This window comes from Drosophila arizonae, chromosome 2 (assembly GCF_054131065.1).
Source record: "Drosophila arizonae isolate 15081-1271.41 chromosome 2, UAZ_ARI_1.0, whole genome shotgun sequence".
NCBI lineage: Eukaryota > Metazoa > Arthropoda > Insecta > Diptera > Drosophilidae > Drosophila > Drosophila arizonae.
The window spans coordinates 19406739-19427764 of NC_142922.1; the positions used below are offsets into that span (position 1 = coordinate 19406739).

At 41.7% G+C, this 21026-nt stretch overlaps 10 protein-coding genes across 15 annotated transcripts; 4 read left to right on the forward strand and 6 right to left on the reverse strand.

The window, feature by feature from the left end:
- Positions 1–50: 50 nt before the first annotated feature.
- Positions 51–5000, reverse strand: Hrd3 (HMG-coA reductase degradation 3). Of its 2 annotated transcripts, none has more exons than XM_018018217.2 (8): positions 4757–5000; positions 4235–4677; positions 3432–4177; positions 3190–3364; positions 2979–3127; positions 2577–2911; positions 2314–2518; positions 51–2258 (listed from the first exon to the last, which is right to left on the reverse strand). In XM_018018217.2, the coding sequence occupies exons 2-8, from the start codon at positions 4659–4661 to the stop codon at positions 1842–1844; spliced, it is 2454 nt and encodes an 817-aa protein (XP_017873706.2). In that variant the 5' UTR covers positions 4662–4677; positions 4757–5000; the 3' UTR covers positions 51–1841. The 2 variants fall into 2 exon arrangements, with proteins under 2 accessions (XP_017873706.2, XP_089326768.1); XM_089470642.1 differs by having other exon boundaries at positions 4235–4703.
- Positions 152–1645, forward strand: Rpt5 (26S proteasome regulatory subunit Rpt5). Its single transcript, XM_089470783.1, has 3 exons — positions 152–361; positions 423–843; positions 907–1645. The coding sequence occupies exons 1-3, from the start codon at positions 152–154 to the stop codon at positions 1560–1562; spliced, it is 1287 nt and encodes a 428-aa protein (XP_089326909.1). The 3' UTR covers positions 1563–1645.
- A 249-nt stretch (positions 5001–5249) lies between the features above and the next one.
- On the forward strand, positions 5250–6630 carry PTPMT1 (protein tyrosine phosphatase, mitochondrial 1). The gene is made up of 4 exons (XM_018018220.2): positions 5250–5457; positions 5698–5841; positions 5986–6303; positions 6377–6630. Exons 1-4 carry the CDS (start codon positions 5446–5448, stop codon positions 6503–6505), a joined length of 603 nt encoding a protein of 200 aa, XP_017873709.1. The 5' UTR covers positions 5250–5445; the 3' UTR covers positions 6506–6630.
- On the reverse strand, positions 6530–7599 carry SdhD (succinate dehydrogenase, subunit D). The gene is made up of 4 exons (XM_018018221.2): positions 7440–7599; positions 7236–7351; positions 6987–7177; positions 6530–6924 (listed from the first exon to the last, which is right to left on the reverse strand). Exons 1-4 carry the CDS (start codon positions 7480–7482, stop codon positions 6726–6728), a joined length of 549 nt encoding a protein of 182 aa, XP_017873710.1. The 5' UTR covers positions 7483–7599; the 3' UTR covers positions 6530–6725.
- A 137-nt stretch (positions 7600–7736) lies between these two features.
- udt (protein undicht) lies at positions 7737–10252 on the reverse strand. Its single transcript, XM_089470717.1, has 4 exons — positions 10044–10252; positions 9505–9923; positions 8633–9444; positions 7737–8574 (listed from the first exon to the last, which is right to left on the reverse strand). Exons 1-4 carry the CDS (start codon positions 10090–10092, stop codon positions 7992–7994), a joined length of 1863 nt encoding a protein of 620 aa, XP_089326843.1. The 5' UTR covers positions 10093–10252; the 3' UTR covers positions 7737–7991.
- Positions 10253–10954: 702 nt separating this feature from the next.
- Lsd-1 (lipid storage droplet-1) lies at positions 10955–13393 on the forward strand. Of its 3 annotated transcripts, none has more exons than XM_089470786.1 (7): positions 10955–11115; positions 11184–11473; positions 11530–11761; positions 12081–12274; positions 12591–12781; positions 12845–13022; positions 13079–13393. In XM_089470786.1, the coding sequence occupies exons 2-7, from the start codon at positions 11186–11188 to the stop codon at positions 13220–13222; spliced, it is 1227 nt and encodes a 408-aa protein (XP_089326912.1). In that variant the 5' UTR covers positions 10955–11115; positions 11184–11185; the 3' UTR covers positions 13223–13393. The 3 variants fall into 3 exon arrangements, with proteins under 3 accessions (XP_089326912.1, XP_089326921.1, XP_089326919.1); XM_089470795.1 differs by having other exon boundaries at positions 12845–13001; XM_089470793.1 differs by having other exon boundaries at positions 11551–11761.
- On the reverse strand, positions 13108–14226 carry LOC149270525 (RNA exonuclease 2). Its single transcript, XM_089470863.1, has one exon. It carries the CDS (start codon positions 14000–14002, stop codon positions 13361–13363), a length of 642 nt encoding a protein of 213 aa, XP_089326989.1. The 5' UTR covers positions 14003–14226; the 3' UTR covers positions 13108–13360.
- A 160-nt stretch (positions 14227–14386) lies between these two features.
- Positions 14387–15643, forward strand: LOC108621723 (dnaJ homolog subfamily C member 8). 3 transcript variants are annotated; one of them, XM_089470827.1, is made up of 3 exons: positions 14387–14589; positions 14760–15080; positions 15142–15643. In XM_089470827.1, the coding sequence occupies exons 1-3, from the start codon at positions 14521–14523 to the stop codon at positions 15514–15516; spliced, it is 765 nt and encodes a 254-aa protein (XP_089326953.1). In that variant the 5' UTR covers positions 14387–14520; the 3' UTR covers positions 15517–15643. The 3 variants fall into 3 exon arrangements, with proteins under 3 accessions (XP_089326953.1, XP_017874698.1, XP_089326960.1); XM_018019209.2 differs by having other exon boundaries at positions 14399–14589; positions 14830–15080; XM_089470834.1 differs by lacking the exon at positions 14387–14589 and adding an exon at positions 14620–14759 and having other exon boundaries at positions 14830–15080.
- tst (superkiller complex helicase subunit twister) lies at positions 15567–19462 on the reverse strand. The gene is made up of 3 exons (XM_018009907.2): positions 17066–19462; positions 15939–17006; positions 15567–15880 (listed from the first exon to the last, which is right to left on the reverse strand). The coding sequence occupies exons 1-3, from the start codon at positions 19376–19378 to the stop codon at positions 15677–15679; spliced, it is 3585 nt and encodes a 1194-aa protein (XP_017865396.2). The 5' UTR covers positions 19379–19462; the 3' UTR covers positions 15567–15676.
- Positions 19463–19781: 319 nt separating this feature from the next.
- LOC108615322 (uncharacterized) lies at positions 19782–20995 on the reverse strand. The gene is made up of 2 exons (XM_018009784.2): positions 20654–20995; positions 19782–20587 (listed from the first exon to the last, which is right to left on the reverse strand). Exons 1-2 carry the CDS (start codon positions 20777–20779, stop codon positions 19904–19906), a joined length of 810 nt encoding a protein of 269 aa, XP_017865273.2. The 5' UTR covers positions 20780–20995; the 3' UTR covers positions 19782–19903.
- Positions 20996–21026: the final 31 nt, after the last annotated feature.

Here is a 21026-nt window from a genome sequence, read left to right on the forward strand (position 1 = left end):
CACATTTAGCTGTCAAACTTGGTTAATGCTGAAAAAAAAAAAAAACGAAATTTTTACAAGTCATCGACTAAAAACGCAAAGTAAAGAAACTAACTCGGCATAAGAAAACTTTTATTTACCCAAGTTTATTATTAAAACAAGTTGATTTAAAATGGCCCAAACACTTGAGGATAAATCAATATGGGAGGATGGCGAGGAATCGTTGGGCGAAGAAGTGCTGCGAATGTCCACTGATGAGATTGTGAGCAGGACTCGACTGATGGACAACGAAATTAAAATTATGAAGAGCGAGGTAATGCGGATCACACACGAAATTCAAGCACAAAACGAGAAAATCAAAGATAATACGGAAAAGATAAAGGTATGCAAAATATTTTAGCTAAAGTACAACAATAAGTTAATGTATATACAATGTATTTTAGGTTAATAAAACTTTGCCATACCTGGTGTCCAATGTCATCGAGTTATTGGATGTGGATCCGCAAGAGGAGGAGGATGACGGCTCCGTTACCGTGCTGGATAACCAACGCAAAGGCAAATGTGCTGTTATAAAAACTTCAACACGTCAGGCGTATTTCTTGCCAGTCATTGGCCTGGTTGATGCAGAAAAGCTCAAACCCGGCGATTTAGTTGGAGTCAATAAGGACTCTTATCTGATTCTTGAAACTCTGCCAGCGGAATACGATGCTCGTGTTAAGGCCATGGAAGTTGATGAGCGTCCCACAGAGCAGTATTCCGATATTGGTGGCCTGGATAAACAGATCCAGGAGCTTATCGAAGCCGTAGTACTGCCAATGACGCACAAGGAAAAGTTTAAGAACCTTGGTATCCATCCACCAAAAGGTCTGTAGAAGTAAGCTTCAGCTTAAGCAATGTAATAAGCTTTATTCAAAATTTGATTCATAGGTGTCTTATTGTATGGGCCCCCTGGAACTGGCAAGACTCTGCTTGCTCGTGCTTGCGCTGCCCAAACAAAGTCCACTTTCCTCAAGTTAGCTGGCCCTCAGCTTGTTCAAATGTTTATTGGTGATGGTGCCAAGCTAGTGCGTGATGCTTTTGCATTGGCAAAGGAAAAGGCACCTGCTATCATTTTTATTGACGAGTTGGACGCTATTGGCACGAAGCGCTTTGATTCGGAGAAAGCCGGTGATCGCGAGGTGCAGCGAACTATGTTGGAGCTGCTAAATCAATTGGATGGTTTTAGCTCAACTGCCGATATTAAGGTCATTGCTGCTACAAATCGAGTCGATATTCTTGATCCCGCCCTTCTGCGTTCTGGCCGCTTGGATCGTAAGATCGAATTTCCACACCCGAATGAAGAAGCTCGTGCGCGCATCATGCAAATTCACTCGCGCAAAATGAATGTCAGCAACGATGTGAATTTTGAGGAACTATCTCGTTCCACAGACGACTTCAATGGCGCACAGTGCAAGGCAGTTTGTGTAGAGGCGGGCATGATCGCTCTGCGTCGCTCGGCCACATCGGTGACACATGAGGACTTTATGGATGCTATCATGGAGGTGCAGTCCAAGAAGAAAGCTAATCTTAACTACTATGCTTAGACTAAAAATTCGCAAAATAAATTTACTTGTAATCTTGATACGTCAAAGAATTAATGAAGAAAATATATCTAACGGAAAGAAAATATTGAAGAGATTTATCGTTAGGAATCGTATCGCATGGATAAGCAGTTTTATCAGTACAACACATATATATTTTTTTGAGTAAGATATTTCTGATTTTTAAATATCTAAAAATTCCATTCAGAAATAATAAAAAATAGATGATAAATATTTACATGGTCACTAATTAAACTAGGATGATTAAACAATTTGTTAAGCCTAATCAGTGGGATCGAGTGTATTGCTGCTGCTGCTGCTGCTGCTTGTCCCTGCAGATGAGCTGCTTGTCGTTGCTGTTGGGGTGGACGTTTCGCTGCTAGACGTGGTTGCAGTCGTTGTAGTTATGGATGTGGATGATACTCCTGTTACGATTGTTGTTCCAGAAGAAGAAGCTGTAGCTGTGGTTGTAGCTGCAGCAGCAGCTGTTGCTAATGGAACTGCTTGTGCAGCATTTACGGGAACAGCTGCTATATCATTATCTAATGGCTGGGGGGGCTGTGCAGGCTGATCTGGCTGTTGGAATGGTCGTCTAGTGTACAATATTATGCCCAGCAGAAGAGTCAGTATTGTAATCATATATAAATCCCAATTGGCAGCAATGTTTTCATCCAAATAAAAGATGAATCTGTATGGCGACTGAATAACATCGGTTAGGATTGAAAACAAAAAGTGAAATGTGTGTAATTCTTACCTGCTTTATTGATTCAATCTTTGCTAGCATCTGAAGCTTGAATAACGCAATGGCCACAGGCACTTTGGCATCCGAGTTTGTTTCTGCTGCCAAATCATATAATCTTTTGGCTAAATGCCAATCCTTCTTCATGCCCAAACCTTGCTCGTGCATGTAACCCAAATTAAACATGGCCTGAGCGTTGTATTGCTGATCTGATGCTTTCCTGTATGTAAGGAAATAAATTGTAATGATAGACATTGAATGTTTTCATAACTACGCACCTGTAAAGAGCTGCAGCGGTTTCAAAGTCAGTTTTAGTACCCCAGCCGTAGTAGTAGTAATCACCAAGCTTCACTTGAGCCGCCGAGTAACCCTGGTTAGCAGCTCGTTTCCAATAATAAAATGCACGAATCAAATCTTCATGCCGATCATTAAAGACATGCACCTCCTCGCGATCCAATAAGAAAGCAGCATTGCTCTGCGCCACCTCGTAACCAACTTCAGCCATTAGAGAATACTGCATGTAGGCTTCGTCAACGCGATTCTGTTTGTAATCACTGTAGGCGTGCATCAGTCTACTGCTCCAACGGCCACGCTCTGCCACGTTTTTGAAGAACTATGTGTTAAAAATATTTTATAAACAGAATTTGAATTGAAAAAGCTATCAGACCTGCCAAACGTACCTCAACAGCAGCTGGGCAAGATCGCAACATGCCCATTCCGTAGGCATGCATAATTCCTAAATTATAGTACGCCAAAACATGGCCGGACTGTGTGGCCAAATTGAAATACTTAAGAGCAAGCTTGTAGTCTGTCTTCACGCCATTGCCAGCTGGAATTAAAACAAAGTTTACATAAATTTCGTCATTTGACAAATATAAAAGTAAAACTCACTGAAGTACATGGTGCCAAGTTGCAATTGTCCGTCAACCCAGCCTTGATCAGCAGCCTGTGTAAAGTACGACAAAGCCTTGATGGAATCTTTAGGCACACCAAGACCTTTTAAGTACATTAGACCCAGGCCGCTCTGACCCACTGGATCACCCATTTCAGAAGCCTTTGAGAAGTACTGAAAATAAATTCGAACATTACAATTATATTTAAATTATCAGTTGCATGTGTGTGATTTTGTATACCTTAAAAGCTGTTTCGTTGTCCGCCTTGATTTGCTCGCTACCCTCCAAGTAGAGTTTGCCCAGAAATGCGAAACCTATGGCATTGCCCGCATTGGCAGCAAGTGTGAAATATTCCAATGCTTTTTGGTGATCCTGCTGAATTGCCTTGCCGCCTTGGTAGTACAACTGGCCTAAGCCAACCTGCGATTGCACATCGCCCTTGTCTGCGAGCAGCTGATAGTAGTCCACAATTTCAGTTTCATGACTGCCTGGATTTTCTAACTCATCCAGAAGTCGGACTCGATGAACAATTGGTCCGTTAGCGAAAGTTATCTTTGAGGCCACCTTTTTAGCCACACGCTTGTACTGAATTAACGACTTCTCACAGCTAGTTGGCACGTTGATGCCGTATAAATAGCGATAGCCCATGGCCATCTGGGCAAGTGTATTGTCGCCAAGTGCAGCAAGCGTGTAATGCAGTAGCGCCAGTGGTTGACTGACATTCTTGCCTCCCACTCCAACTGAATACAAAAATCCAAGACCCAAATGAGCTTCAGGAACTCCCTCGTTTGCCAAGGCCTCAAACTCCTCTGCGGCATGGTGAAAATCAAATGGCATCCAATGACCCAAGAGCATGGACCATGCCAGTTCAGCACGTGCCTTGAGATGATTGAAAGCAGCTGCCTTACGAAGCAATGTTAAAGCGACGCGCTTATCACTCCGCGGCTTGGCCAACATTTCCATAGCATTTTCGTAAAAACCTTGAGCTGCAATTAAACAAAATATTGGCCCACTGGAATACTTGTGTCATTCGAATCGCATACCTTCAATTTGGTCGGGAGTCAATTCGGTAAGTTCAGCGGGTTTGATTCTCGCTTCAATTGCTTCGATCTGAGCTTTTAGCTTTTGTTGTTTCAATAGACTGTCATTCCATAGGCGCTCAAACAATGCAGCTGGCATTACTTTTGTACGGGGCGCAAATTCTGTATCCTTAAGTTTGGCCGCTTTGCGGTCATTGCTCCCAGGTGCTGTTGCTGACGATGGTGGGTCAAGGGGAGGGGCTTTAGCATCTTTCTCGGCTGTCGTTATTTCGTCTCCTTCGGTATTGGGTTGACTATGTGCATCCGTGGGTTCGGTTGCTGCTGTCGCGCTGGCGATATCCGAAAGTGGGCCCTGCAACTCCGCCCGCAACAGCTGGCTGCATTGGAGGAATAGGAGCAACAAGATGCTCATCATGCTTGGCAGTCTCATCGTGAGGAACGTGTCTCTAGGTTTTCAGTAAAAAGATAAGTGCTAAATATACTTAAAATTTTTCTTGTTTTTTAGGTCTGACGTGTGTTATTTACTTTTTTTTTTGTGCACACACTGATTGTTTTTTCACCGTTTGGTAGGGCTTAGTGCTTCCAGTCCGTTTTATTGCTGGTGCATTTTTCAACAGTGCAGCAACTTTATGTGTTGTCCTATTTGTCTTTTGACAGCTTTAATTATTTTCACACGTAAGATTAAAGAATCTTTCATTTGTTGCAACAATAATTGATGTCTAGTGTTACCAACGTCGCATGGACAGAGATGAGCAAAAATGTAATGTGAAATCAGTGAACTATCCCCAGCTGATTTGATGAAGAGAACCATAAATTGTGAAATGATATTAAAACTAATTTTTGGTCTAAAATCTAGTACATAAACACACACTAATTTAATACAACTTACATGTCATGCATCATTACATATATAATATAAGAATTAACTTAATGGGCTATTTGTATGTTGGTTACACATCGCGATAGCTGGGTAGATTGTCGTCTGCACCTACAATTGATATACCGGTATGCACACCTCTACGATGTTTCCAGTGTTAGAAAGTCTTGCAAAGATAATCTAGCCTTTTATTGTTGTCCCATTTCATAATGCAAATGACTGAAGCGGCAGCACGAAAATAAGAGTGATAATTTATGAATATACTAATTAATATACAAGGAAGCATTGTTTAGCTGTGACTCATTGATCTTTTGAACCAAAGAAGCAACACAAAAGCATGGAAATGAGTGTAAGTTACGGCAGCGACTGCAAGGTATCACATACTGGCATTGCGTTCAACAGCGTCAATAAAACCAGTTCCAAGCCGCGCTCCAACCGATTCAGACTGTCACGCATTAGGTTATTCATGCTAAACGTCGTAAGCTGGTGAAAGTTTCCAGCTGTTGCAGCCCATACGCTAGACCCGAACACGTAGAGCGTCAATTATTTATCCTTAACTTCTGCTCTCCCACCTGTGTATCAATTCAAGGCGGCAATGCTTGCACGGGTCTCCTTTTATCCAACGCTGCTCTACAATGTGCTCATGGAAAAAGCAACGTCAAGGAATTGGTACGATCGTATTGATGAAAATGTTATACTTGGAGCGCTGCCTTTCAGAAGCCAAGCAAATGACGTAAGTTGTGTTTGTTTTTTCGTAAGTGAATGTATTAAACATGTAATTTTCGATATTTGTGTTATATATAAGCTTAGAAACTTGTAACTGTGGTAGCTCCAAAAGATATATGATTAATCACATGCAATTTTTCTTGGCCAACAGTTAATTGAAAAGGAAAACATGAAAGCTGTCGTGTCAATGAATGAAGACTACGAACTTACCGCGTTTTCAAACGACTTAGTTAAATGGAAGGCTCTCGGCATTGAGTTTTTACAACTGGCCACCACAGACATATTCGAATCACCTAATCAGGACAAACTTTACCGTGGCGTTGAGTTTATAAATCGCTTTTTGCCACTCTCGAAACGCATACCGAAATTCGATTCCTCGCAATATGCTGAGAATATTGGTTCGGTTTATGTGCATTGCAAAGCGGGGCGAACACGGAGTGCCACCTTGGTGGGATGCTACCTCATGCTGGTACGTTTTGAAAAGAGCTGTCAGCTGTCTGATGACGAATCAAAGTTGTATAATTGTGCGTGTTTATTTTTAGAAAAACGGTTGGACCCCAGATCAAGCTGTTGACCACATGCGTCAATGTCGACCACATATCTTACTGCATACCAAACAATGGGATGCGTTGAGAATATTCTATGCAAATAATGTGGAGCCCCAGTCATGACCCAGCCCTGACTGATATGCTATATTCACTGCGTAACAAATGGCGCACGTTTTTATTTTTGTTGCCTTTACCAAACTAATTAGTGTTAAGTAAAATTTTTGAATACAAGTTTGTTGTGTACGTGAGTCTCATTTTGTGTTACAAGTTATTTTAATTTACTGCTAATGACTAAGACCCAATCGTCGAATGGGTATACACAATAAACAAATGGGCTATCCATTCACTGGTTGGTGTCCTTGCCCTTGATAGCCCAGAAGCGCTTGATTCCATTGGCCAAACCAATATCGTTCTTGATGAAATAAAACAGACCTCCCAACGCGGCTACTGACATTAAGATGAGAGCAATGTGAGCAACTTTTGGCACAACATTACCAACAACTGATGGGCGCAAGTAATCCACCACCATTGCCTCAACACCCCTATAAGTATATAAACAATGGTTAGGCAAATTATATCATAAACTCTTTTCTACGCATCTTACCAATGGGTGTGAATGACTACAGATATAGCCAAAAGGGCGTCCATGACTTGCGAAGGAGCAATGAATGCTGCTGGAATTATTGCCAGCAGGCCAGCAGACAATACGCGTTCAATAGTCCATAGACGAGTGTGACTGCCAGTTGCAGAAGCCATTCTTGGAGTGCTCACTGAAATCTCACGCATTACGATGGGCTGAAAAATTAATTAGGTGATCAAATCAAAATCTCATGGCATATTTACTAATAAGTACCGAAATTTGTTTAGCCAACGCCAGAGGCTTGATTCCAACTTGGCGTTGAGTATTGGCCACAATTGTGGAGTAAGCCTTCAATGGCGAGACACGCACGGATTTAATAAGTGTTGCAGCTGTCGGTGTGTCGTACGATGCCGTTATATAATGAGAACATTTGTCAGGTGAAATAAAACTCCATTTGCAATTGAATACTATACTCACCATTACCGCGAGCTGCACCACGCAGAAGTACAGAAGACAACATGTTTTATGTTTGTATTAGAAAATCAAAGTTTCGACGAAAATATAAAAACACTTGTTATTGGCTCGAACAGTCAACTACCGACATTTAGACTACTTTACAGCACTGACAAGTTTCATGCCTACTGCTTATCGATAAGGAAAACTATCGATTGAGTTATCGGCTCTGCCCAACATTCTTACGCATGTTTGAATATTATTTGGTAATTTGAAATATATACTTAATATTGCATAAACTTTTGAAAGAAAATACCAATATTTAAAAGTGCATTGAACTGTTTTATTTGTTTGTACAAAACATTGAGATTCGTTTGTGGACGGAATGTAAAAAGGATGTCGAAATTTTCTAACATTCTATTGATTTTATACTTACAAACTAGATCGATATGTTGTCAATTTGTTTAAGAATGTCGATTTGATTAAACATCGAAGGCACATTATTAAATATTAATAAAACGAGTTTTCTAGGCTGAAACATGAATGGACGGCACTGTAAAACCTATTCTACACTTATTAAGCGACTAAAAATGTAACTACCATATAAATTCCGGAAATGCCCAAGACAAAACTTGGGAAAGCCAAATGATCTGCGCCAGCTTTGTAAAAGTCCCATTCGAAGACAATGTTTGAAGCGTCTGATGGTCTCCAAGGATTTAAACCATCATCGAAATACATAGGACAATCGTCACGTTCACGTTCGTATTCAACGGCATCAATGGCGACTGCAGCGCCTTCGGAGTGATTCCATGAGGTAACGTCTTGGTTTAGTTTACAAAATGCGCCTACAGCCTGGGACATTAGGACTCGGTTTAGATCAGCACGTTGATACACCCAACAACGGTATTTAGATAGCGGATCCAAATCATCGTAAGTAATTAGGTATGACTTTAGATTTTCCTTCCAAAAGCCAATGCATTTCATACGGTAATCGGGATCACTGTATATATCAACAGGTCGCCCCAAATGATCGACAGACAAGCAATAGTTCTCATCGACGGCCAACTCCTTTTGGTCTGTGTCACAGACTGATAAATCGGATATGTTCTGCTTGCAGTGGATATCTGGACGAGGACTCAGTGTAACGCCACCAAGGATCCTGAAATAATCTTTGAATAAGTCGCATTTCTTCAAATGTTATTCAATTATAAACTCACCTCGTCTTAAAGGGATGTTCTCCCCTTTGTGTGAAATTAAACTTTCCAGCAACAGGACAACGGACAGGAACTGGGTTTTTCGCCAAGAACAAATCATATTTCCAGGCCTCTGAATTTGGAAATTGTACCCAGGAGCAAACTGTACTGAAATCATCTTTAATAACAGCTAAGCCCTTACGATATCGTATGATATTGTGGTGCCTGGGCATAAAGTCAAAGCAAACATAATCCTTTTGACAACCATCGACAGTAAGACGCGCCATCATAACACGATTGCCACGACGTTCACGGCACACGTAAATTGTCTTCCGGTATCGAGCCCTATCAGGATAATATGTCTCATTGATGTGGGTTTCACTAATGGACACATCTGCATCAATGTTGGCGGTATTCACCCATTCGCCAGAAAAGTTCTGAGGCAGTGTGCAACCGGGCTCAACAAACTCTGCTTTCACTGGTGTTAGTTTAAGACGCTCGGGCGAGTTTTCCGGGGTCTTGAGAGTATTGCACTCAGCAGTAATGGAGACACCCACATACAGATCATCATCTCGATTCTTGAGGAAGCAACGGTATTTTTCATCCTTACGTGATTCTTTTGTATTGGCAACAGCAAAATAATGATTCTTTCCCACAAACCAATCGCCGAGGCAGCTGAACTCCACAGTTCCAGTAAACGTGCCCTCCATGCCCTCACACTTCTGATAAGTAATGTTAAACTTTTGATTCTGGATAAGAAATTGTGTGCCAGCAGTCTGGCACGATTGGATGCGTGCATCTGGCTTGTTACAGACGCCCGTAAAACGGAATCGATTCTAAGAGCAAATTAAATTAAAATTAAAATTAATTAATTATAGAATAAAAGAAAAACTTGCCTGATATGTAAAATGCCAAACGCCCTCAAGAGACGAACGACAATTAATTGGCACAAAGTTTTCATTGAACAACGTTATTAACTGCTGATCATCCTTAATTCCCTTGCAAACATTGTTCACTGTGGGCTCCTGGCCTGGTGGCAAACCGACACACGGCCCCTCAAACTTCTCAAAGATGTTGAGCGTACGTATTATTGTACGCACGCAATGATAGCAGTTGGCGGATCGTTCCTTAAACACAAACGAGTATTCATCGCCGTGATGTCGTTGATAATTGATGCAGTAGCCACGCCTCGACATTGAGGTAGCATCGATGATCGTTTGGGTAGGCAAACCCACTTCCCATGAAAACCATGAGCCCTGCAGTATTTTCGGTATAATGCAGTTGCGTTGCTCCAGCTCATTGTATTGTGCATGCGCTGTAATTAATAATTAGGCAGCGACTCTATTAATAATTAGCAGCGACTATATGAATCACATTCAAGCCTCGCTTTGACACTTGGGTGTGGCTTGGTTGTAACAGAAGTTGCTGTACGAACCTACGCTTAAAACGCCTAAAAGGCACATAAATCCTAAATATTTATTCATTTTAAAACTTGTAAAGTATTTTTAGTTATCTATAAACATTATATTAGTTAAACACGACCACTACGCAAATTACACAAACTAAAATTCAACACAAATTGAGCAAAGAAAACACGCAACAAACAAATTTACCAAATGCTGTGCGTGCACTTTATAGCACTATATTCCCAATCTTACATTTTACAACACTTGCAGCATTTTTTGAACTAGTTCTAATTGATTTATTTACATATTCAGTTACAATTCAAATTGGAAGCTTGTGTCCAAAGATCAAAATTTAACTTGTCCTGACAAAACAGACAAGCTCCAGACATCTTCTTAGATTACATTTGCAGTTAACCGCTTTATGTAGTAATAAATATGTCTGGCTGATTACAGAAATCACAACTTAGCAACAAATACAACCTATGCTCGTCTGTGGGAAAACAATACAATTGTGTTAAAATTAACGCCGTCTGCTGCTTCTAATGTAAACAGACTGCTGCTATCTGTGGTAGTCCAATTGTCGCACGCCTAACGACCCGAACGCCCCCGCCAATCATGACTAACACACACAGCGCGAAATCCCTTTAAACTGGACTTTAAGCTCTAGCATCGTTTTATTATGGATACAGATAAACGAATATTTGGGCAATCGTAATGATTCATGCTTGCATTTATGGAGTTCCTAGTTTCATTGGGTGTATTGGAATCCGTTTCGATTGTACTTTGGAACTTATTTAACTTTATACAAATGGCATGTTGTTGATAAGTGTAGAGTCTAGGTACACACTTTTCTAGGCAGATCGCGCCGTCCTTATCACTAGGCGGTAAAGGTCAATCTGTGCATGACGATCCACTCGTCATCCATAATGCCTATGATCAATGCAAATTTGGCGCAGTCTTTACTTGTAGCTCATTTAAAAGGGAAGTGCGCTCTCCTAGTTGAAAAGAATTAATCCAAGTACTTATTTCTAAAAGGAAACACTATTGTGGAACATTAGGAAATCTGAAATTCATATTCTTTCTCGTAATTGAATATTATAGGTAAGTAATATTTCCAAATATTTAATTATGTTTAAGTTTTACAAGTGTTAAATATCATGAAACTACAGCCATGGTCACTGGATTACATATGGAGGCCATCGATCGCATTACATCAATTCCGTTGGTGGAGACAAGCGTTAAACGCGTTGAGCACATCTATGACAAAGTCAAGAACAACAACCGCCTCTTCAGCTGGTACTTTGAGACGGCTGAGGCCACAATTAGTGCAGCCTACGAGACGGTCCAGCCGGCTGTTAAGTTATTCGAGATGCCCATCAAACGACTGGACAATGTGATGTGCAAAAGCCTAGACATATTGGAGCAGCGTATACCGCTTGTCTATCTGCCACCCGAAATGGTAAGTCCAGCTGGGACAGCATATATGTCAATGTGACTTGAGATTCGCTCACATAGGCAATTATTTTGTGCTTAAAGATGTATTGGAATACCAAAGAGTACATGTCGGATCATCTGGTGCGACCTGTGCTTAAACGTGCGGATTCCGTTAAACAAATCGGCAATGCGGTGCTCGAAAGTCCTCTAACAACCTATGCAGCAGATCGCATCGATGGAGCCTTTACAGCAGGCGACAAATTCGTCGACAAATACCTAGTTCCCATCTCCACCGACCAGGATCAGACAGATGGTGAGTGAGATCTTAATGATGATGCCATGCCGTTTGTCTGTCTTTTTTTTAAATGTGTTGTCTCATTAAAAAAAAAAAAAAAAAAAAAAAAAAAAAAAAAAAAAATACGTGGGTCACCGAGGTTATCAGTCGATGCTCCATATGAATTTTGAATCTCATTTTGGCGATTGCCTAAGTGACGACCACAAAAACATATTATGTACATACATGTATATAAGTCGAACAATAACACGCGGCTTTGCTACGGTTCAACATTACCAAAGAAAAAAAAAATACATCCATATATAGAAATATATTTAAAAACTTTAACGCACTGCAGCGCCTCAAGACGATGATAACGAACCAACGGACGCAGTGTCGAACGAAAGAGGCGCGATTAAGGCAATTCATCACGGTCAACGCTTCTCACGTAAACTCACACGCAGACTTACCCAAAGAACTTTTGCCGAGGCACGAGCCCTTAAAAAACAAAGCAAAGAAGCGATCCATGTGCTTATCTACGCGGCCGAATTGGTAAGTGGAAAAATCGTTTTGAGTTTACAGTTACTCAATTATCGTGATTACTATCGCATAGCACGTGCAATACGCGTGAACGAGTGCATCGTTAATACAGTGTGTGAAAAACGTATCTATACAGCAATATTGCACAAATGAAACAGACAATTATTATAAACTTTGTTTGTACTGAATAATATGGATAAAAAAACAACAAAAAACAAGAAGAAATTTTAAGCTACTTAACTGATAAAGGAATCTTAGTACAGATATATATTTATGTATATATTAATACATACATGTGTATACATATGCATATTTAAATTATTCATAGATTGCCACCGATCCGAAGCTGGCTATGCAAAAGGCAAAGGAACTATGGGGATATCTAAGTGCTGACGAGCCGGAGAATCAAGCTAGGCCTGTCACATTGGAGCAGTTGATCGTGTTGTTGACTCGGGAGTCAGCCAGGCGCGTTGTGCACTTTGTCAATTATACCGCGAATGTTGCCAACAATTTACCCAAGTGAGTAGACTTCTACTAAATAGTGTTTTTTAAGACGGATCTAATAAATAATTGTGATTCTAGACATTTGGCACACACCACCCACGAAGTTGTACATCAGATAATATGCATTAACAATCGCATAATAACTATAACGCGCTTGGATAAGGTCAAGAATATATCAAAGGAGGAGGCCGAATCTCTAATTAAACGTATGATCGCTTTCTATAGTAACCTGCAGGTACTATCAAATGGCTATCTGGTAAATACATTTGATATTAATTTACTTCTATATTCTTCAACTGAACCTCTTTAAAGGAACGGGTTGCAAGCTTTTTGTCTGGACGCATTGAAGCTGAAAAGGTGACGGGTAGTGAGAGCAACGCAGTTAGCCGATCCTCAAGAAGACAAGAGACAAATAATTTCTCTCCCGCTCAAAATAATATAAATGGGGTTTATTGAGAAGCGGAGTTTTTCATTGCTGTCGTATTTTTATTTCTAATCATAGAGTTTTGCTTCTGCTTTCATTTTCGTACTAATTAATCAGATTTATTTGTTTATTTTTGTCTTAACGTTCATATATATATTAAAACATAAAATTCATTTGAATAAATGCTCCTTATAGTATTTCAATTCTTGTATGCTCTCCTTAATATCTTCGTCACTGCGGTGAGCGAGCTGTTTGCGTGGAGCTCTTGCAATAATCTGGGGATTCCATCGAGTCGCCAGCTCCTTAATAGTAGAAACGTCTATGATACGATAGTGTAAATACTCATTTACAAGTGGGAAATATTTTTGTATAAAGAAACGGTCCATATAGACGGAGTTGCCAGCCAAAGGGCATTTACGCTCTGGTATGTTTGCCTTCAGATATGTAAGAATCAGATTCTCCGCCTGATCAGGCGTCACATCTGAGCTCCTACACCTGTTCACCAGGCCGGATGCGTTGTGATGCTTTATGCACCATTCGTTCATGTTTTCATAAACATGCTCTGGATGCTTTATTGCAAAACAGGGTCCTTCAGATTTAATATTCAAAAGCTTGTCCGTTATAATACATGAGACTTCCAATATCACATCTTTATCTAAATTCAGTCCTGTCATTTCCAAGTCCATCCAAACAATATCCGATGGATCGCCAACTAATTTCCTACACGTGCTCATTTTGTTTAGTTGTGTATTGTATAACCTTGAAGTATGTTTACTGAGTATTGTAAACAGCCGGTTCAATTTAAATATCATTGAAGTTCGAATATTTTATTTGAACAACCTTGCTATGTTTCGCGCTGCGCTTTGGCACTTTATGCAAGCACTGGAACATTTAATTCTTGTCTTAACCAAACCACCTTATATGTGCATATGTATGTATGTATGTATGTTTGTACGTATATTCTAAAGTAGGGAAACTTAACAGAAACAGCTGTTTTGTGGTCATTAAATTGAGGTGTGATAGAATATAATTGTCATTATATATAATGAACAAATTGTGTTAAGCTATCATTCCGTATACATATGTTGCTTATAATTGAGTTAGTAATAAATTTATACATTTTTCATATGTATACATACATATGTATATATTTATATTTGTGTATATATAGTGGTTTAACATTAACATTCTTACAGCATTATACAGCACTGAAATTGAAAAAAAAAAATTGTTAGCACTGGCTGTACATTGTGCATTTTCTTAACAAAAAGCAAACGAAAAATTATAAAAGGAACAAATTAAAACGTAACTGAAACAAAAAAAACACAAAATGTCCTCTTCGACACCGAGAGATCAACCCTGCACTTCCAAAGAATCATTCGAGGACTTCTATTCCGAAGTAAGTTTCGTGATGCTATTCACTGCCGTGCGTTTGGCGGTGGCATACCCAACGCCAACGCAAAAGCGAACGGCTATGGCAAAGGCTAATCAAAAGGCACCACGAAAAAAAAAATAAAATCACAATTTTCTTATACACATAAATAAACGATTTTGTGACTATTTTCGCAGGTGAAAGAAATTGAAAAACGCGATTCAGTACTAACTCCTACTCAACAAATTGATCGTTTACTTCGTCCAGGTTCCACATACTTCAATCTTAATCCTTTCGAGGTGCTGCAGATTGAGCCAGACGCCGAGGTGGCCGACATAAAAAAACGTTATCGTACCCTCTCCATACTGGTACATCCAGACAAGAATCCCGATAACCAGGAGCGCGCTCAAATGGCATTCGACATTGTTGCTCGTTCCTGGAAGATATTGGAAAACGACCTAACACGCAAAAAGTGTTTGGATGTGTACGAGGAAGCCAAGGGCCGTACAGATCATATGGTATGTCCATAGCATTCATTTCTGTTTTCAAAGCGATTGTATGCGAACAAACGTTTTTTAGATTGCCGAAAAACGTAAAAAACTCAAAAAGGAAGGCAGATCCTTTGAGCAAATACCTGAAGACGATCCTGCTAAATATAAACACGCCATTTACGTAATGGTAATGAAACTCTTTGCTGACATGGAGCGGCGAAGGCAAAAGCTTGATCAGCGCGACCAGGAGGAGCGCAAGCGAAAGCGCGAAACCGAAATCGAGGAAGAGGAACGCATCAAAGCGGATCGTGAGTGGCAGCAAAATTTTGAGGAATCTCGTCAAAGCCGTGTGAACAGCTGGCACGATTTTCAGTCCGGCGCTGGCAAATCGAAGAAAACAAAAAAGCAAAAGCATATGACCGGCATGATGGTGCCCCCAAAGTTTAAACCTGAATCGCGATGAAATTTGTTTGCGACTGTCATCGTAAACCGCCCCATTATTTTACACATATGTATATTTTTACATTTTTATAAGTATCCTTTGGAGTTGTAATAATTGACATGATCATATGTAGTTTTAGGAAAACAAACATTTGTCTTTTATGTTTTCTTTTTTTTTTTTTTTAGAGCTCTGTGTACAAACTGGCTGTGAATACAATATCCCGCTTTATGGCCGCCGAGGCCTCTTCCATTTTAGACTGCAAGCCGGGATTACCAATTCGAATGGCTGCAGTTTTAACATCCCGAAGTGTTTCGTCCAACTGCTGAATACATCTCACTATGATGCCTTCCTGTACCTCAGTTAATTTCATGATCTCAGCGAAAGGCTGCAAAACGCATTTTACGAAGTGGTAAACAATTGGAATCAATTTAGATAAATCTTACCTTGTTCTTAGCCCACTCATAGACAACCTCGAGCAGTCCAAAATTTAGATTATTTTCTGCCTCAACTGCCGCTTGACAGCGCTGTTCCTCAGCCAAAATGGTATCGTTGATTTGCTCGAAGGCGGCAACACATTTTTTTAGTGGCTCTGGGATAACAGGTTCGCCCTGAATTTTGGCCTGAAACACCAGACCCGACAATAGTGCAGCTATTTCCGCCGGCTCCAGATCATTAAACATATTGCAGAGTATTAACTCTGTTATGAGCAGCTCATTTTGGCCCATTTCACAAGCTACCTTGCCCTTGAGTGTCACCTCGTTCTGATCATCGATATAATTGAGGGCTCGCAACACCTGCAGCTTGTTGCAGTAATCCGGATAAAGGGTTAAATTCTTTGCCGAGTTCTTGAAACGCAACTCCTCAATGTTAATCTCTAACATACGACGCTCGTACACTTTGGTGAACTCCTGTTCAAAGCCTGCAATATTGGTATGCGGCAGCACGTTGCCCACCTGGCGTGCCAGATGATCCACATAGTTCAGCATAGCTACTTCGGTTTCCGCATTTACGTTTATTTCCTTGGACATGTTGATGTATTTGATGCTGTCCGGATTGGCATTGTATGCTTCGTTTAGCTGATGCAGCTCCGTGACGGCCTTGACGACTGTTGCGCTAGGCGGCGAATCCTTAAAGCGTTCCAACTGCCGTTGCTCCCAATTGCGTATTATGACATCAGCATCCACTTTAATTGTTGATTTTGTAATCGTTAGGATATCAACGGCTCTGATGTCTAGCACAGCGTGTCCTCCAATGCCCTCCGGATGGAAGAATTTGTGCTGTGGTGTCAATGAAAGGATTTTGTAGTAAAGCTCACCGCGATTTACGTTGTCGCAGTCGTTGCTCTTGAATTGATGGTCCAGCACTAACACCTTGTAGACGGTATCCTTGCCTAGCACGGACTTAACATTAAGCAATATGGCCAGCTTATTGTAATGCTTGCCTTGAGTGATGACAATGATGCGTCCCACTTTCATTTCCTTTTGGATTTTCGGCTGAGTCAAAATGAATTTCTGTAAAGGGATACTCGCGGAGTATTGGATATTTAACCATTCAATGCATCGTTACTAACCATAATGCGATGCTTCTCCTTCCAGTACTCAACGGACTTGTCATAGAAATAGATCAGGGGCTGAAGGTGTTCGCCAAGGTTGGGCAGACTGGCAAACTTGGCTTCGGCCAGCTGCAGCTGCTTCTGCTGTGTAGGTAGCTGCAATTTCTGATTGAACTCCTTGAAGCTGAACTGCATGATGTCCTCCACCTTGATGCTCTCGATGCGCAGACATGTCAGTATAACGGCATAACGGAGAATGAATTGCGACTGCAGCTTCTCGGGTAAGCCCAGAATCATAGGCCGCAGTTCCATTGACGGTGGCACTTGACCTTTGCATAGCAGGATGACGGTGCCATTCTCATCGTGACCACGTCGTCCAGCACGTCCAGCCATTTGTATGTACTCACCCGGTTTCAGGTTGCGCATTTCAGTGCCATCGAACTTCTTGTGCGAATCGAAGATGACTGTGCGGGCCGGCATATTAACGCCCATGGCAAAAGTTTCGGTGGCAAAGAGCAGCTTGACGAGCCCGTTTTGGAAGAGCATCTCGACGATCTCCTTGAGGATTGGCAAAATGCCGCTATGATGGACTCCAATGCCACGCTCCAGCGAATCCTTAAGCGCCAGCACCTGTGGTATAGTGCGGTCAGGCGGCTTCAGCTTAGCCAGGCATTGGAGGAAGAACTTCTGCACTGAGCCCTTCTCCACTGCTGTATTGAGATCCACGGATTGCAGGGCAGCCACATTGGTGTCGCAGCGGTTGCGGGACAAAGTGAAGGCCACAACGGGCATCTTGTTGTTGCGCTTGAGGAAATCAATCAGTCCAATCCAGGTGCACTGGTCCTGTTTGCTGCCCACGTAGTTTTTAGGACCGCCCGTCTTCGATTTGCTTTGCATTTCCTTCTTGCGCTCCACAGCCTTCTCGTAGTTGCCCTGTAGGAATCTACCCTGGGCATCAACCAACAGAAAAATGTCATCACGACTCTTGCCGCCAGCGCCAGTGTAGAGATAATGCATCAATGGCACTGGACGCTTCAGCGTGCTTATGACATACACCTTTCGCTTCTTGGTGCTGCCCACCCAATCAGCCAGTTCCATGGTATTGGGCACTGTGGCGCTAAGCATAATAATATTGACATGGTCTGGCAGTAGTATGATGACTTCCTCCCAGACGTGGCCGCGTTCCGGATTGTTAATATAGTGGACCTCATCGAAAATGACATATTCCAAGTCCCGTGTTATATCGCTGCCACAATAGAGCATGGAACGCAATATCTCGGTGGTCATAATAAGGCACGAGGCGGTAGGCTCGATTTGCAGATCACCCGTGATGAGCCCCACATCCTTGAAGGTCTTGCGGAAGTCGCGATACTTTTGATTGGATAGCGCCTTGATGGGCGACGTGTAAATGGTGCGCGTCAGATCCCGCTTGGATAACGCAATGGCATATTCGGCCACCACGGTCTTGCCCGCAGATGTGTGCGCCGCCACGAAGACATATTGACGTTGCTCCAACTTAAGAATAGCCTGCTTTTGGAATACATCGAGCTCGAAGGGAAACTCCATGGCTGGACAGGGTATTTGCTCCTTGAAGTTGGTGATGGGCTGGCTGATGTCCACCATTTCTGCCCAGTCACTGCTAAATGTTTTCGTTGTAGTCGATATATTGAGGACGGGCTTTAGGTCTGCGTTCATAATATCATCATCGACGTCTTTGAACTCTGCTGGAAATTGAAGATCCCTCTGGGGCGCGTTTGTGCCGATGGCTTCGCTGTCGCTTCGCGTTATTTGCAGCCACTGCTGTACGTCGAGGTCTTCCTCTAGATTCTCTAGCAAATCTACATTGCTGGCGGTGGTGGTAACCGTTTCCATAACTTTTTTCGTGTCCAATGAGAAGTCATGACCACTTGAAAAGCCCGGCGGCACGGTTAGCAGCTTTTCTCCCAGCTCAAAGCTATCCAGATCGAGTTTAGCAATCTGCGACTTTTGCTCTTTGGCATCGAAGCCGCCTGGCCAGAAAGGATAGTTCATGGGCGAGCCTCGCGTTATTTCTTCCAGCAGACCCGGTTCGCGCTGCATAGACATTGAATTATTGGCATTTGCCCCCACATCCTCCACATCCACCTCAACGAACTCGAGTATTTCGCCGGTAATCAAATCCCTACGTGGAATTAGTTTTGTACTTCCCGGGCATTTGGGAATGTGCAACAGGCGCATTTCATTAAATTTACGCGGCACCACATCGGGCACCGGATCATGAATGGATATGTCCGGATTAAGTATGTAATTGCGAAGTTTCTCATGGTTGTCCTCGTCGCGAATCTCATGCATTATGGATCGGCTTTAATATATTCTTCCAACATTGACAAACTAATAAGTGTTCAGTGCGACCATATAAATCTGATCAAATGTAATAAAATACCAAAGATAAAATACTAAATATGCTGTAATGACACAAGCGCTGGAAAATGACTTCTCGTCTTTCATAGTGTAAACATCCATTCCAATTTGAATTTAAGTCTTAATGGAATACAAAACACAAATACAAAATTTAAAGAGAAAGTTCGAAGATTTCAAGAGATCAAGAGGACGAAATATAAGGGAAATTGTATTTTTCTGATGAAATAAGAATCTTTTGCATTTTGGTAAATCTGTTGCCCAAATTATTTACAATGTATAATAATTGTAGAGTAAAACCTTTCTATAAATGAAATCATTTAAAATAATAAATATGTATAACTTTATAACACTTTATTAATATTATTCAGTTTACTGTTAATAAGAAGTAAACAATATATGATTTTGTTTATTCAATTACATTTCCAATGCAATATAACGATTTTTATTAGTTTCCAATCACTTTTTGCGAAATACCTCAACTTTCAATGGATGACATTTCTCGTCGGGCACTTCAACACCCACTGGGATGGACACATCACCTTGGGGACAGGCACTTAGGGCCACCAACAGATTCATGTCGGCAATAAACTCAATGAAATCGCCCTTCTGGGCGGGGCTGGGCTTGCAGAAATACTGTTCGGTGTCTCTGGTGAAGCCAGTGCACATGAAAATATTCCATACATCGTGCACATCCTGCTCGGTCATGCCGCGCTCCTCCACCACAGCTTTGACAAGGGAGCTGTGACAGCTGCCCACACGCTCTTGCCCGGTGATCAGCTTGTAGGTGTAGTCGTCACATCGAGTGCCGATAACATCGTGCAGTGCGCCGCCATCCTCATCGATGCCATATTGGGCAAGGGTGTCGAACACGAAGGTGGCCATTGGGCGCAGGTAGGGCAGGCAGCTCCACAATCTGTCGTACACCTTCAGATGGGCTGCGTGCAGCTGGCGCGTTTTCCCCGAATAGAAACGTTCTTGGCAATTATCCAAGTTCCAGAAATTGACATCCCCCACCTGAGGGCCCTCGTGCACTGTTATGCGGCACAGATCACCTGTCTGCATGGTCCAGGTGCGCGCCTCACGTTTGGGCACCACCAATGTCTCCACGAGCTCGCCAGTCAACGCTTCATAGCGCTTATTCTGAAAGGCAAGAAGACGATCCCCATTATTTAATTGAAAAAATTAAATTGTAACATACATATGTACATCGTATTCTTCTTTAGAAACAAGAGCGGAGGGCGGCTTGTCATAGCATATGATGGGCTGATGCTTGGCAAACTCGCGTGGCTTGTCATGGCGTCCACACCAGGAATTCGGTTTGGATTCCGTCATGACCACCTGTTGAATTCTAAGCAATAGATTCCAACTAATTAGTAATTCTTTGAACGTATTTTCGTTACTATAACCCAAGTAACTAAAGTTGATTACAAACGCTGCAATCCTAACAAAAGTCCATCGACGACTAATCAGACAGTTAAAGGTATCAAGCACCGCAGGTGCGATTCACATCTAAGGGGGGCTTTAAAAAGCCTTATCTCAGCTGATACCGATGATCATCGCGCAGTTTTTATACAAAATA